Genomic DNA, 13,931 nt, shown 5'->3' on the forward strand with positions numbered 1-13,931 from the left:
GACATATTACAATACATTGCATCGCAATAGGTTACAACTAGAGGTCAACTGATATATATTTTCAAATGCTGATACCAATATCTAAAAATAATTTTCAACTGATTGCCGATATCCAAAAAAATTGCTTCAAAAACTTCAAATTTACAGTGATGAACTGAGACTGAAACGGTTAATTCGGTCTAGCGCAACCAAACCAACAAACGCAGCACTTCTTTTTATGATTATGCACACTCTGGAAGAACAGTACATTATTTTCAAATAATTAAATCCACCGTGATGTCACGACATGTAAACAAGTGACAGTGAGAGTTTTAAGAGGATGCTCGCCGTGTTAAAGCTAATGTTACTGCAAATGCTACGCTAACTATATGAGTTACATTTAGAGTGTAAGGATCACTCAGTAAACACCTTAAAAGGCTAAAGCAACATTGCTTCTTTTCTCATGCAAGATTAAAAAAAAATCTTACAATACCGTATTTTCGGACTATAAGCCGCCACCCACCAAATTTGACACGAAAATGACATTTGTTCATAGGTAAGCCACACTGGCCTATAAGCCACAGCTGTCCTCACTGTCTTATGGGATATTTACACCAAAATATATTAACCGGTAGCACAACATTTGACAGCGGCATCATAAGGCTGTTATAAGATAAAATGAACTACCATGTAGCTTTGAACCTTTGGCTGCAAAGCTTCATTGCTTCAAGAAGCTTCATTTGGCCATCACTGCTCCCTTGTGGGAGACAGTCAACATCTGCTGCCACCTGCTGTCAACAGTGTTGTCGTCCAACCTTCTTCCTAACATGCATTGCAGCGCTACAGATGTAAATAACAATCAAAATTCATGTTCCGTGCTAATTATTTATTCAGTTACTGTTCCAGATGTTTCATTAATTATCAGTTATGGTATTTGGTAACACTTTATTTGACAGTGGTGGGTAAGACTGTTATAAGACCATCATAATTATGACACGACACTGCCATGAGCATTAATCAATGCTTATGACAGATGTCATTTTGTGTCATCCGGCAAATTATCTCACTTTTGAATGGATGTAAAAATCCGGGCTGGACATAAATTGAGTTAGTGACATAATTCATAATGTCATTAATGACCGTGATAGTGTGATATCATAATTATGATGGTCTTATTGCAGTCTTATGACCCCGCTGTCAAAGTGTTACCTATCTAACCTAAATAAATCAACAATTAAACAGCACTGGACTATAAGCTTCAGGATTCAAAATGAAGAGAAAAAGTAGTGGCTTACAGTCCGAAAATTACGGTAATTACAAAATAGGCAAGCCTGAAGCTCCCTGTAGCGGCAGCCTGCCTTCAAGCTGCTGAAGGGTGCTTACGGGGTACTCCCGTCAGTCATTGGCGGCCACAGTTGCCCACACAGATGCCTGATCAAAATCCTTTTTTATCTGCTTTTTTTTTTTTTTTTTTTTAATCGGCCGATGTTGAACCGATATATCAGTCGACCGCTAGTTACAATATGTTCCCGCTAAGAATTTATATCGTTTGTAAAAGATGTCCCAGTTATTTAAGAAAGCGGAAAAAAAATAGCAAAGGAACCAACTGGTTGCAATTAAAATTATCCACCTGACGAAAATTTTCCATTAGAATAGTGCCTGTTATCTCAATTGGCTGCCATTGACGGAGCTTGACATTCATATCATTGTGATTGGGAATGGACAAACGTTCATTCAAACATGAGCATTCAAAGCCAATCCTCTCGTTGTAAATGAATTGGATATATATCGTTGTGAACGGCAGGATATCAATTAAAGACAATCGTGTGTTTACAAGAATGATGCACTATTTACAGAAATATTGCAAAATTGTTTGACAGGTTGTCCGCAACAGTGCAAAAAACAAACATTGTTCATTTTATCATTTAGAAATAGCCTGTTTTTTTCTTAATAGTTATACCAGGGAATATCATGTGATGATAATTTTTGTATCGCCATCTTGAGACAATAGTTATCGGGAGCCTTATGTCGCAAATTGTTTTGTATCGGAATGTACCCAGGTGAGTTTATATGTTTTAAACCACATTCTTCGTTGTTTAGGCATGAGGCTCATGTACCCTAACACTGGTACACGACCAACGTCATCCCCGGACTCTTACCCGATGGGTGACATGATCCATGCTGCCCTACAGAGTAAAGAATACTTAGGCCAGTCTTCTGCCAACACAGGTAGCAAAACTGATTTTAATTTCAACTGTCATGTAATCTGTAATGGTTCACCCATAATAAGGATATATGTTGAATTAAACCTCAACAGGTACAACCACCAATCCAACACAAGCAGCTCCTCGTGTCAGGCAGAGCGAGTCGACAGCCTCAGTCATTTCGCCAGGACTCCTCACCACAGCATTGGGCTCTTCTTCTGCCGGCGGCCATGCAGGATTGAGGAACCGCATGTCCTTTGTTCCGATAGAGGAGGAGACAACCACTACCCTAATCACCACTACCACTATAACCACAATGCACATGCCAGGTACCTACTGTACATGTTGACACAAGGAGTTACTTAGGCTATGGTTACACGAGCAGGGTATTTGGCAAAAAGAAGAACTTTTCCTACGGTTTGGCCTATCAGCGGTACGCACATTTAAACAAGAGTTGTTAAATACTTCGTCAGAAGTGAAGATGTGCAAATTCTGCGTTTGTGGCGCAATGATGTGGACACTGATAACCGAAGATTTAACTGTGGAAACGTCACCAACTGCGACAAACTTTGTCCCTACGTCACACATGAGACCAGTGTTTAATTTTAAGTCAATTAGACAGGTGCTTTTTTGCTTCCATTTATTTACAAACCTTTGCAGTGCTTCATATTGAAGAACACGTGCGAATGATGGCAGTATTATGGACAATTATGTTTCGCGCATTGTTAAGAATGTACTTAAAAATGAACGAAAGCGGTTGGTTTTCTACAAACGTGCTGGTGTGGACGTATTTTTTCTCGACATATTAAGGCAGGATCCTCGGTTTTAAAAAACTCTGCTAGATGTAGAAATTGCCTTCGATGAGGGCCATGGATTGCTCAGTCATTCTCAGTGGTGTTTCATGTAACCATTTAAATGGCCTAGAACTGCGAGAGGTATTCAAAAAGTAATGCACCCAACTTTATTATGTACAAACAAATTATAATAGCAACATGTATTATACATCAAAATAAAGGTACAAGTGTGAGGATTACATTTTTACTTCTCCATGTAGTCTCCACCTCTCTCAAGAGCTACAGTCCACCTTTGAATGAGGGCATGTATACCAGTGTTGTAGAATTCAGCCGGTTGATCTCTAAGCCAATTCTTGACAGCAGTTTTCACTTCAGCGTCATTGCCATATCGGTTGCCCTGGAGTCCTTCTTTCATTGGACCAAAGAGGCGGTAGTCTGACGGTGCCAAATCAGGAGAATATGGCGGATGTGGTATCACAGTCCATCCAAATGAAGTGATGACCTCCATGGTCCTGATGCTTGTCTGAGGACGTGCATTGTCATGCTGGAGGAGCACATTTGCCATGTCCAAGTTGGGCCGAACACGTCGAACTTTTGCTTTGAGCTTCCTAACAGTCTCAATGTATACCTCCACAAACCAAATCCACAAACCCTAACCCTCAGAGGGGTTTCTCCCTCTGCAACAAGGAATTTGATTACAGCTCATGTTTCTGATGACCTTCAAGAGGGGCAGCCATTTTGAAAGCTAGTTTAAACTTTAAAAATCTAAAAATAAGAAAAACACATATAATAATCACATAAAGGTGTCTCCTGTCATGTTTGTGCCTAATATGAACAAGATTGGTAAAATCCTGTACGAGCAATGCACTTGAGTGCATTACTTTTTGAATGCCCCTCGTACAATACATTCACTTACAGTCAATTTGTCTGCCAACAACAACTGATGGAATGAATCGTCATCAAGTATAGTATGTAGATCTGTTAGTAGTTTCTTCACTTAGGTGTAACAATCGGGAACTGGAAAGAAATACAACCTTATCACTAACCTGAATTAACTTACTGGCTGCCATTGGCAGTGATAGAGTAACCAGAGTTGCTTTAAGAAGCGACAGTTTTGATGACTTTGTCAACAACTTACAACACTGAAACTAAGGATTTATATCAACAGCATTCCAACTGTTGGACCATCTTTAATTTTACGTCATTGATTAACATTGGCAGCTATTGCCAGCTGCAGACGTCCAATTTGCGTCAATTTGGACCGGGGGGGCTGACAGCGATCGAACGATCAATTGCAGCAACACATAAAAAATGGATGGTTAAAACATAATAATAACAACAAATAGACAAGCTCCTAAACAGAAGAAAGAATACAGGAACAGCCAACTAAAATGACATCGTTTTAAGAATTGATTCTGCAAAAGAGCATGCAGGCATTTTAGTTCATACAACATTTCAAATATTACATAACTACTTTTGAAATACATCATTTTATGCTCTTATGCAACATGTTTATGTACACATGTTTTTCTAAACACCCTTTGCATTGTCCAAAATTGAATATAGATGTAAGCTTACTGTTCTTTTTTAATAATTAAACAAGCAAGTATGTATGTGCTTTTGCTCTTACATTATGCAGTATGACATGCTCTTTGTACTTTTTTAGGATTCTTTTAGTGCCGAGAGGCACATAAGTAATTCAAGCGAGGCCCTGCGAGAAAGAATAAGGTCGTACCGGCGATGAAGATGATGAAGAGTTTCATATCACTGCTCTGAAACCCGCATGAAAAAAGTCTAATAAGATTGTGACGTGTCCTAAATGAGCATGTCTGACCCAGATGCCTGTTAGCTAGGCAGTGAGATTCTCTGCGTGGGTGAAATGCGAGGCCATTAGTAGCCACTTAATGTGAAGATCTGTAAGTATAAGTGGTAACTGGAGCACATGGACAAATACGTAAAAATATTGATGAGAGAATCTTATCTAACGGACAATGTGAAATTTTCATCATAGGTGCATGTCCACTGTGAGAGAGATAATCTAAAAAGAAAAATCCAGAAATTACAATGTCTGATTTTTTAACAATTGATTTGTGTGATACAGCTGCAAATAGGTATTTGAGCACCTGAGAAAACGAATGTTAATATGTGGTACAGTAGCCTTTGTTTGCAATTACAGAGGTCAAACGTTTCCTGTAATTTTTCACCAAGTTTGCACACACTGCAGGAGGGATCTTGGCCCTCCCATCAGTCAGGTTTCTAGGCTGTTGCTGAGAAACATGGAGTTTGAGCTCCCTCCAAAGGTTTTCTGTTGGGTTTAGGTCTGGAGAGCGGCTAGGCCATGGTAGAACCTTCTTACGGAGCCACTCCTTCTATTTTCTGGCTGTGTGTTCGGGTCTTTGTCATGTTGAAGACAGACTGGGCACGACCATTCTTTAATGCTCTGAGTGATGGAATGAGGTTGTTCCCCAAAATCTCACAATACAGGGCCCCAGTCATCCTCTCTTCAATACAGTGCACTCGTCCTGACCCATGCGCAGAAACCCCCCCCCAAAGCATGATGCTACCACTCCCATGCTTCACAATAGGGATGGTGTTCTTGAGATAGTACTCATCGTTCTATTTTACTCTCATCTGACCGCAAAATTTGCTCCCATGACTCCTCTGCATCATCCAAATGGTCATAGGCAAACTTAAGACGGGCCTCGACATGAGCTGGTTTAAGCAGGGGAACCAATGTGTGCAATGTGTAATTTTTCTGGTGTCTGAGCAGACCCACAAGCTCACTGAGCACACTGCGGACCATGGTGAGCAACATCAGAAGTGTACAGGGTGGCTACACACCAGTATGGCGCCTGTTCAAAACCTTGGATCAGAGCAAGTTACATGGCTTATTTAAAAGAATGAAATTACAGCAGCATTTTTCATTAGTTTACTTTTCAGGCATGAAAATCTCTCACCTTTCGGCGAAATTCTCCGTTTTGAAGTAAAAAATGGCGACCTACGTGAATTGTGTAGATCCGAGGAGAAATTCTTTTTGGGAGGAGGAGGGGGGGTCGGGAGGTTTTATTTAATTATTATTGTTGTAACGAATCGAGTTATAATGTGGCGAGGGTGTTAGCATTTGTTCCTGAATGCACCGCATGACGTAGAGGGGTGAGGGAGGTGCGGGAGAGCGAGGGACGTGCCTTCCGTGTTTACGTTTGTTCTGGCGGGGGAGATATGTGCGTTGGCTGCGGCAGATAGCAGTCATGTTGTTCAATAAGTTTCCACAAACAAAGAATTTCAATCTGATAAAACGGTTGACTATTATCAACGTTACATTATTATTATCATCATGTGATTAACTTAGTACGTAAACTGAGCACTTAAGAAATCGGTTCTTTAAAAAATGTCACACTTGGACAGTCAGCAAATCCTTCTATCTAGATGCTTCGCTGACGAGAACCAATCATCGGCCCAAGGTGCGTTCCATTATTCCAAACGCGCGCACTGCTTACTGTACATGGAGTGCTCGGAGAGCCTTTGGGTGGCATTGCATAGCTGCGAAAACAAAAAGCAGGCCTTATCCACACCGGGGCAGACCAGAGCGCAGCATACACACTTGCCTGTATTTGCCAGCAGATTGAATTTGGTGAGTAATGGTTTCAATCGTTTTCACACTTTGCGATATAAAAAAGTTACTGCCATTCGTTGCAGCTTGCGTTGAACACTGCCAGAGCTAGCCAAATCTCCCATGAAAAAAATAGCTCCCGTTAAATTGGCGTCAAGCTTGTGTATTTAGCGGTAATATAAACGAAGAAACACACTGTTGAGTCAAATTAAGCGGAATGCTCTCGGATGGAGGTGGCGCCTCACATCGCTCCCGTCGTCCGCCGGAGACGCGTTATTTTCGGCTTGGATTTGAGCTGACGGCCGGTGTCGGCACAACACCAGCTCGACGAGTGGTGGGAATGAGTCCTGCTTCTTAAAGCTTTTCAGAAATACAGGGATCCCTCGTTTTTCGCGGTTAATGGGGACCAGAACCCGTCGCAATAAGTGAAAACCGCGAAGTAGACCCCCCCCCCCCCCATTTTTTGGGGCGTGTTCAATGCATTTATTCAGATTTCACATTTGAAAAAAGATACATATATATGACATGTTTTTTCACTTTTTTCACCAAAGTATCATTTACAAATGGTTTTCAAGCACTTCAAAATGTAAGAATTATGATAAGTTTTAAACATGTTACTGCCCCACCGAATTATTTTTAAACAAGAATAAAGTAGTAAGAAAATGCTTGGCTTTATTAAATGCTTCATAGTGAGTCTACTCAAACCCTCTCAGGCTTTGGTAAACGGTGATTGACACGTGTGCAAAGTTTTTCTTTTTATATATATTTTTTTGTTTGAAGCAACTTATTTGATTGAATAATAAAGACACAAATGTCCTAGCCAAAATGTGGCCCAAACGCAAAACAACATTACTTCAATGGAAAAATTTGTTTCAATCAAGTAAAATAGTTTTCAAATGCTTTTTTTGTCTCAAATTTATTTTTGCAATCAAAAACAATTTTTTTTAATTGAAGTGACTTTTTGGGGATTAAAAGTATATACTGTATTTTGATTGAAGCAACTTTGTTTTTGATAGAAGTAACTTTGTTTTTTGATTGAATAATAAAAACACGATTGAATAATAAAAACACAAATCTACCTCCATCGTTATTGAGAGAGAAAGAAATTAAGAAAGCTTTAAAACTAAAAGCCACCGGGGAGTCTGTTTTTTTGTTTTTTTTAATATTTATATTTCATTACATAGACATGCCTCGTAGGGAAGGGAGATTGAGGGATAAAAAAGGAGTTGGATGAGGCTGCTAAAGGCAGTGGATACCTCATCAGCTGGGTGAATAGCAGACCTGGTAAGAACAAGTTTGCAAGGATAGTCGGGTATTAAATACAATTATAAACACAATTACAATGTTATGTTTCTATAAGATTTTATGTCATTGCTTTATTAATCATTAGGTGCTAGAGTTGTTAAGTATGGATAATAATGAAATGATAGTTTTAAGAAAACTGTGCTGTTGGTGGCTCAGTGACCATCTAATGTGGTTTGTTCTCAGATGAACAAGTTGAGGAAGGAAGTTTTGATGCAGAGGTTGAGGGAAGAAAATAGGCAGACTGACTGAGTCAAAGCCAGAAAGTGTTGATGACAGTTTTGATTTCTATTCACTGTTGCCCCCTCCCAATTAAAGTATGTCACAGTCGCAGCCAATAATTATCTAAAGCTGGTTAAAATTGAATTTATGTTGTTTTAAGGTGTATTAAATACTTGTTCATGTGCTCCTTTTGATCTACGAGCACCCGCCCCTCCACCAGTCTCTGCACGGCCCTGCTGAAACACAGTGTGGGTCGACAGAGCTCAATATTTTGTTGGGGTGTACAGTGTACTGGAACATATTTCCTCCACACCCTTCTCACCTTTTTAACCCCTGACCCATTTTCATGCCTGACTTTTAATTTAATTGATTTGGCCCACTTAAAATGAAAAAGACCAAAATCTGTTCATGAGATGTGGACTATGTTATATGTGAGTCCGGCTTTAAACTAGGGCTGTCAAATTTATCGCGTTAACGGGCGGTAATTAATTTTTTAAATTAATCACGTTAAAATACTTAACGCATGCGCGGAACGACCCACTCACGCATTGCCACAAACAGACTACAATGGCGCCGTTTTATGTAAGCTAAGAGGCAGAGACAAACGAGTGGAGTGGACACAGGCATTCATTGGGGTCACGCTATTTATTGGCAAAAGCTCAGGCATGTCTTCGACAACAATTATATCTATTGTGGCGAGCAACATGGGGAGATGATCTTTTTCTTAAGACTCTGTATTGAACACGACACAGAGAAGATATACCATTTGCAGCCACCACTGACAGTCATGGTTGCACAACTTCCCATCATGCATTTGGGCAGAACAGTTAATTCGCTACAGTATCATTTACTGAAAGCACAATATATATATATATATATATATATATATATATATATTCCTATCTCTCCAAAAAAAAAAAAAGTTCACAAAAAGAAAAGCGCTCAGTGCAAAGAGAACTGGCATTCTCAATAAAAATAGCTATGCAAAATAATACTCAGACTTCGGTCAAACTCTATTCAAACATTTCATTTAGCTCAACAAATACACTAGATGGCAGTATTTAGTCACAATATACAAACTCACATTTATCTTTTAAGAATTACAAGTCTTTCTATCCGTGGATCCCTTTCATAGAAGGAATGTTAATAATGTTAATGCCATCTTGTGCATATATTGTTATAATAAACAAATACAGTACCTATGTACAGTATGTTGAATGTATATATCCGTCTTATCTTTCCATTAAAACAATACTTTACAGAAAAACATATCATATTTTAGAGATGGTTTGAATTGCGATTAATTACAATTAATTAATTTTTAAGCTGTGATTAACTCGATTAAAAATTTTAATCGTTTGACAGCCCTACTTGAAACATAGGAAGAGTCTTGCTTTGGCATGTGTAAGTTAATAGATAAAACATAATGAACAACCACAATGGCAGTACAGTATATAAAACTCAAACATTATGTTCAGACAATAAGGACACTCAAGATTCCTATTGTCCGTGTTTGAGCGGCTACACTGCATAAACACACCTCCTTAAAACTAGTTAAATTCCCTTGTTTTCAGTGTAAATAGATGATTATAGATAACAGATAATAATTAATACTGTAGCGCTTGCAAATATTGGCTGAGGAATGTTGCTTCAGTAAATCAGCACAGGAGTCAAGCTCACTTTTCTCCACCAATGGGAGAGTTGCGTTGCAGTATCGAACACGCCAAAAGGAGTGTCGCGCTAACACATCACTGCTGCGCTGACAGACAGTAATCCCACTGAAGGTACAATACGTTTCTGTTGAATTTTATTTCGTGCGCTGCATATATTTTCTTGTGCGCGATTGCGCATGCACGCAGCTTAGAGGGAACATTGTTTCCATGCCATGCGTGATTTCAAACCATGACTCTTCGTATATTAACAACAGTTACCTTGAAAACGGTGGTCCCAGTTTTTTTCAGGTCATTGACCAACTCCTGTCGTGTAGTTCTGGGCTGTTTCCTCACCTTTCTTAGGATTATTGAGACCCCACGAGGTGATATCTTACATGGGGCTCCACTCCGATTCAGATTGACCGTCATGTTTACCTTCTTTCATTTTGTAATGATTGCTCCAACAGCGGACCTTTTTTTACCATGCTGCTTGGCAATTGCTCCATAGCCCTTTTCAGCCTTGTGGAGGCAAATAATTTTGTCTCTGGTGTCTTTGAACAGCTCTTTGGTCTTGACCATGTTACATGTTTGAGTCTTACTGATTGTATGGGGTGGACTGGTGTCTTTATGCTGCTATCAACCTCAAACAAGTGCATCTGATTTAGGATAATACATGGAATGGAAGTGGAATTTTAATAGGCGGACTAACGTGTCTTTCAGAGTCAGAATTTTAGCTGATAGACAAATGTTCAAATACTTATTTGCAGCTGTGTCACACAAATACATTTTTTTTTTAAATCATGCATTGTGTTTTCTGTATTTTTCTTTAAATATTATCAAACTCACAGTGGACATGCACCTACGATGAAAATTTCTGACTCCTCCATGATTTCTAAGTGGGAGAACTTGCAAAATAACAGGGTGTTCAAATACTTATTTTCTTACTGTATATATGCTACCAAATTCCGAAGTAGCGTTGCTGTTTACTCAGGGATAGACAGTGAGATTAGGCTTCTGAAGTTCACTGGCCCCACCATCAAAATCACTGGCCCAGGGGAATGCTTCAGTTATTGATCCCAATAAGAGTAATTTGCTTGAATAACTTGAATAACAATTTTTATAGGTAGATTAAATGAAAAGTGCAGCAAAATTGTGCAAAAGCATGAATCTATTGCAAATAATCCTATTCCAATTCCATAATCAAAACCGTAATCACTCTAGTGTAGCCAACATTTTGTTTTGGGAGCTCCAGGTGGAGGCTGGGCCCGAGGGAGATCCCCGTGCCTTGGCGAAGCTTTCCTGTCTTCCCCTTACAGCCCTCTGGAAGTCTCCCCTGGCTCGGTTGTCGTGGCAACAATTCAGAAGTCAAAGAGATGGCAATTATGGCTAGCAATTTTCAAGCTAGACCATCGTTATGACGATATTATTTTCTACGTAGTCACGCAGATACGTTATGTTCATACCATAGGTTTCGTACTCGTTAACTTTTCTCTAAGTTACTTGTCTGCATATGTGGGCATTGATCTGAACACCTCACAGTAAACCGCACTTTTTGTCTCATCGTAGCCGAGCAAATTCCAGTGGTCTCCTCACTGGGGCCCAAAATTTCTCTCCCTTTTTTTTCATATAGGATTTCGCTTTCCCTCAGCTCCCCAGTTGATTTTCTCTTTCTTGAGTGGTCTTTTCTTCCCGGTGCTTGGCGGGGTGCTGGGGGTTTCAGAAACATGTCGTCTTGTAGTATAACCAGGGGTGCACATAATTTTTTTGCCCAGGTTCTCAGAGGAGGACCTGGAGATGTGACTTGGTCCTCATTGAGCTTGAGAGCCGACCCGCCTGATGCGATAAATTTATGACAAGCTTTACTTAGAGCCAATTAACTTTAATTAATTATAATAACAATTAATGCTTGATTAACATCAACTGGCACAACAAAATTGCCATTACTTTGAAGTGAAATGTAAAGAAATAAAAAGCACCAATTTAAAATGAAGGGCATTATGCAGCTCCCAGCCTTTTTAAACTCCAAGCCTTTTTAAAAGTGGGATGCCCTCCTCATAAGACCTCATTGAACGTGCATGTTTAGCTTTGTAAAATGCGAGCAAAAACACGTTTGTCAGTGCATGTCGCTGTTCAATACCTTTATTCCGCCCTATTCCGCCACTTGTCCACAGGGCGAGTGGGGTCCTGTTTGACATCGATAGTTTGCTTAATTGCCACATGCTCTCTGTTTTTTTCGTGCTTTTCAAAGTTTGGATGGCTGAAATTCTTTGACCCTACATAAAATGCGCTGCTCTTATCGGCGACATTGGGATTCTCACGGCACATTTTGTACCGCATTTCCGTGCGAGCATCATTTGCTTCTTGCCATGGTACCTCCTGTAGCCACTTTTCAGCAAAAGTCCTTTTTTTCGGTAGCTCCGGTGACATCTCTGTCGTCTGTCTGTCTTTTGACGGGGGTGGGGGAACACGGAAGTAATTATTCAGTGTGGCCTGCCTCTTCGACATTTTGAGAAGTGATTTTCTCGTGTCCGCCGCAAATACAGTGGTCAGCCATCGGTACGCAAAAGCATATGGAAACCGTTGAGGGCCAGCGCGTTTGTCTACGTCCAGTACGTATGCGCGCATGCGGACCTCTTATGTGCACCCCTGAGTATAACGTTAGGTGGGTACTGAGATACTAACAATGAATAAGCAGCAGTAATCAGGATGCGCACGTTCATGTGGGAGAGAGCAAAAGAGGTGTGTTTACACCCCACGGAGAGCAACTTTTGCAGCATAGACTGTAAGGTTGTCTTTGATTGGAATAGTGAAACGTCGTCAAACACGGATTACTGGGAATTAATGTGAAAGAAGATTTTTTTTTTATTTTTTTTAATTGACACATTATTTTTACTGCCCCCACTGGGCCAGTGGTTGGGGCATTCTGGTGGCCCTCAGAGTTGCAAAAGTACATCTGGGACATTTATATTGTTGGCCCCTGCTAATCTTACCGAGGGTACACTATGAGGGGAGTGGATGCCTAGTAACCGAAAGAGAGAAGAGGGAAGATAAGACAGATGAAAGTGTGTGAGTGTGCAAACAATTTCAGTAATGTGTAGTGGGAAACCCAGTATGAAGACAAATCACCTCAGAATATTAATCGACATCTTACAAGGTTTTCAGTGGCATCCAGTCATGCGTATGCCCACTCTAACGTGTGTGTTAGTCATTCGGGGAATGTGACTGCTGCACAGGAACCGACGGGCGAGCAAGACACCGCCCCCATCCACAAGTTGACATGGAAGCAGCAGTCAGTGCACACGCTCAATGACGGGGAAAAACAAAAATGAAAAACAACATAGCCTAACAAAACACGGAATACATAGTCTGGGATACAAAAAATCGCTACTTAGTTTGTCGTTCTACTCCAGAGTCACAGAGACTTAGGGGGAACACATAGGCTCTATATGAAGGTGAAACTTATTTCACAAGCGGGGATACAAATTCAGCATTGCTTACAAAACAATATATGGAAATCAAGATTAAATTGAAATTGAGAGCTAAAGGGGCAGGCGACTTATGAAATAAATGAATAAAGGTAGGGTGAGGCTGTAGTAGCTTAGGTAATAATGAGAGCTATTTTTTAGATTGAGTCTCAAAAAAGGTTAAAAATGTGTTTTCTGTTTTTTGTTTGTCTAGAGAGAGCCATTTACAACATGTTTTAGGTGTTCCAGTTTTAGATTGGACATACCATATTTTTCAGGCAATAAGTCGCAACTGAGTGTAAGTCGCCCCAGCCAAAAAAAGGAAAAAGAAACATATAAGTCGCACCGGAGTATAAGTCGCATTTTTTGGGGGAAATTTATTTGATAGAATCCAGCACCAAGTAGAGACATGTCATCTTGAAAGGCAATTTAAAATACAATAGAGAACAACAGGCTGAATAGGTGCAAGGTATGCTAACATTACATGACGCTAGAAGTTAGATCGGGCCTAAAAAATCCAGCCGGACCCGACCGGCCCGCGGGTATTAAAGCCCGACGCGGCCCGAGCCCGATCAATTAACTTGATTTTCTTACCAAAAAACTTTCTTACCCAAAAAACCCCGAAATTTTAAGTTTTATTTGTAGGCACGAGCCCGAAAAACAAAAACAAAATTTTATGTTTTATGTTTTTTGAGGACTCAGGA

General features: G+C 40.1%; 2 protein-coding genes across 3 annotated transcripts in view; one reads left to right on the forward strand and one right to left on the reverse strand.

Annotated features, from left to right (window-relative positions):
• The window catches only part of asphd1 (aspartate beta-hydroxylase domain containing 1), a 66,001-nt gene that overhangs the window by 50,893 nt on the left and 1,177 nt on the right, over positions 1-13,931 (reverse strand). The window lies entirely within an intron of this gene.
• Positions 1-13,931, forward strand: part of sez6l2 (seizure related 6 homolog (mouse)-like 2) — a 55,064-nt gene that overhangs the window by 2,025 nt on the left and 39,108 nt on the right. For both annotated transcript variants that reach the window (XM_057861115.1, XM_057861116.1), the window contains exons 3-4: positions 2,080-2,208; positions 2,297-2,512. In XM_057861115.1, coding sequence (XP_057717098.1) covers positions 2,080-2,208; positions 2,297-2,512 — 345 coding nt within the window. The remainder of the gene's footprint in view (positions 1-2,079; positions 2,209-2,296; positions 2,513-13,931) is intronic.

The sequence above is a fragment of the Corythoichthys intestinalis genome, chromosome 16, assembly GCF_030265065.1.
Source record: "Corythoichthys intestinalis isolate RoL2023-P3 chromosome 16, ASM3026506v1, whole genome shotgun sequence".
In the NCBI taxonomy this organism is placed as follows: Eukaryota; Metazoa; Chordata; class Actinopteri; order Syngnathiformes; family Syngnathidae; genus Corythoichthys; species Corythoichthys intestinalis.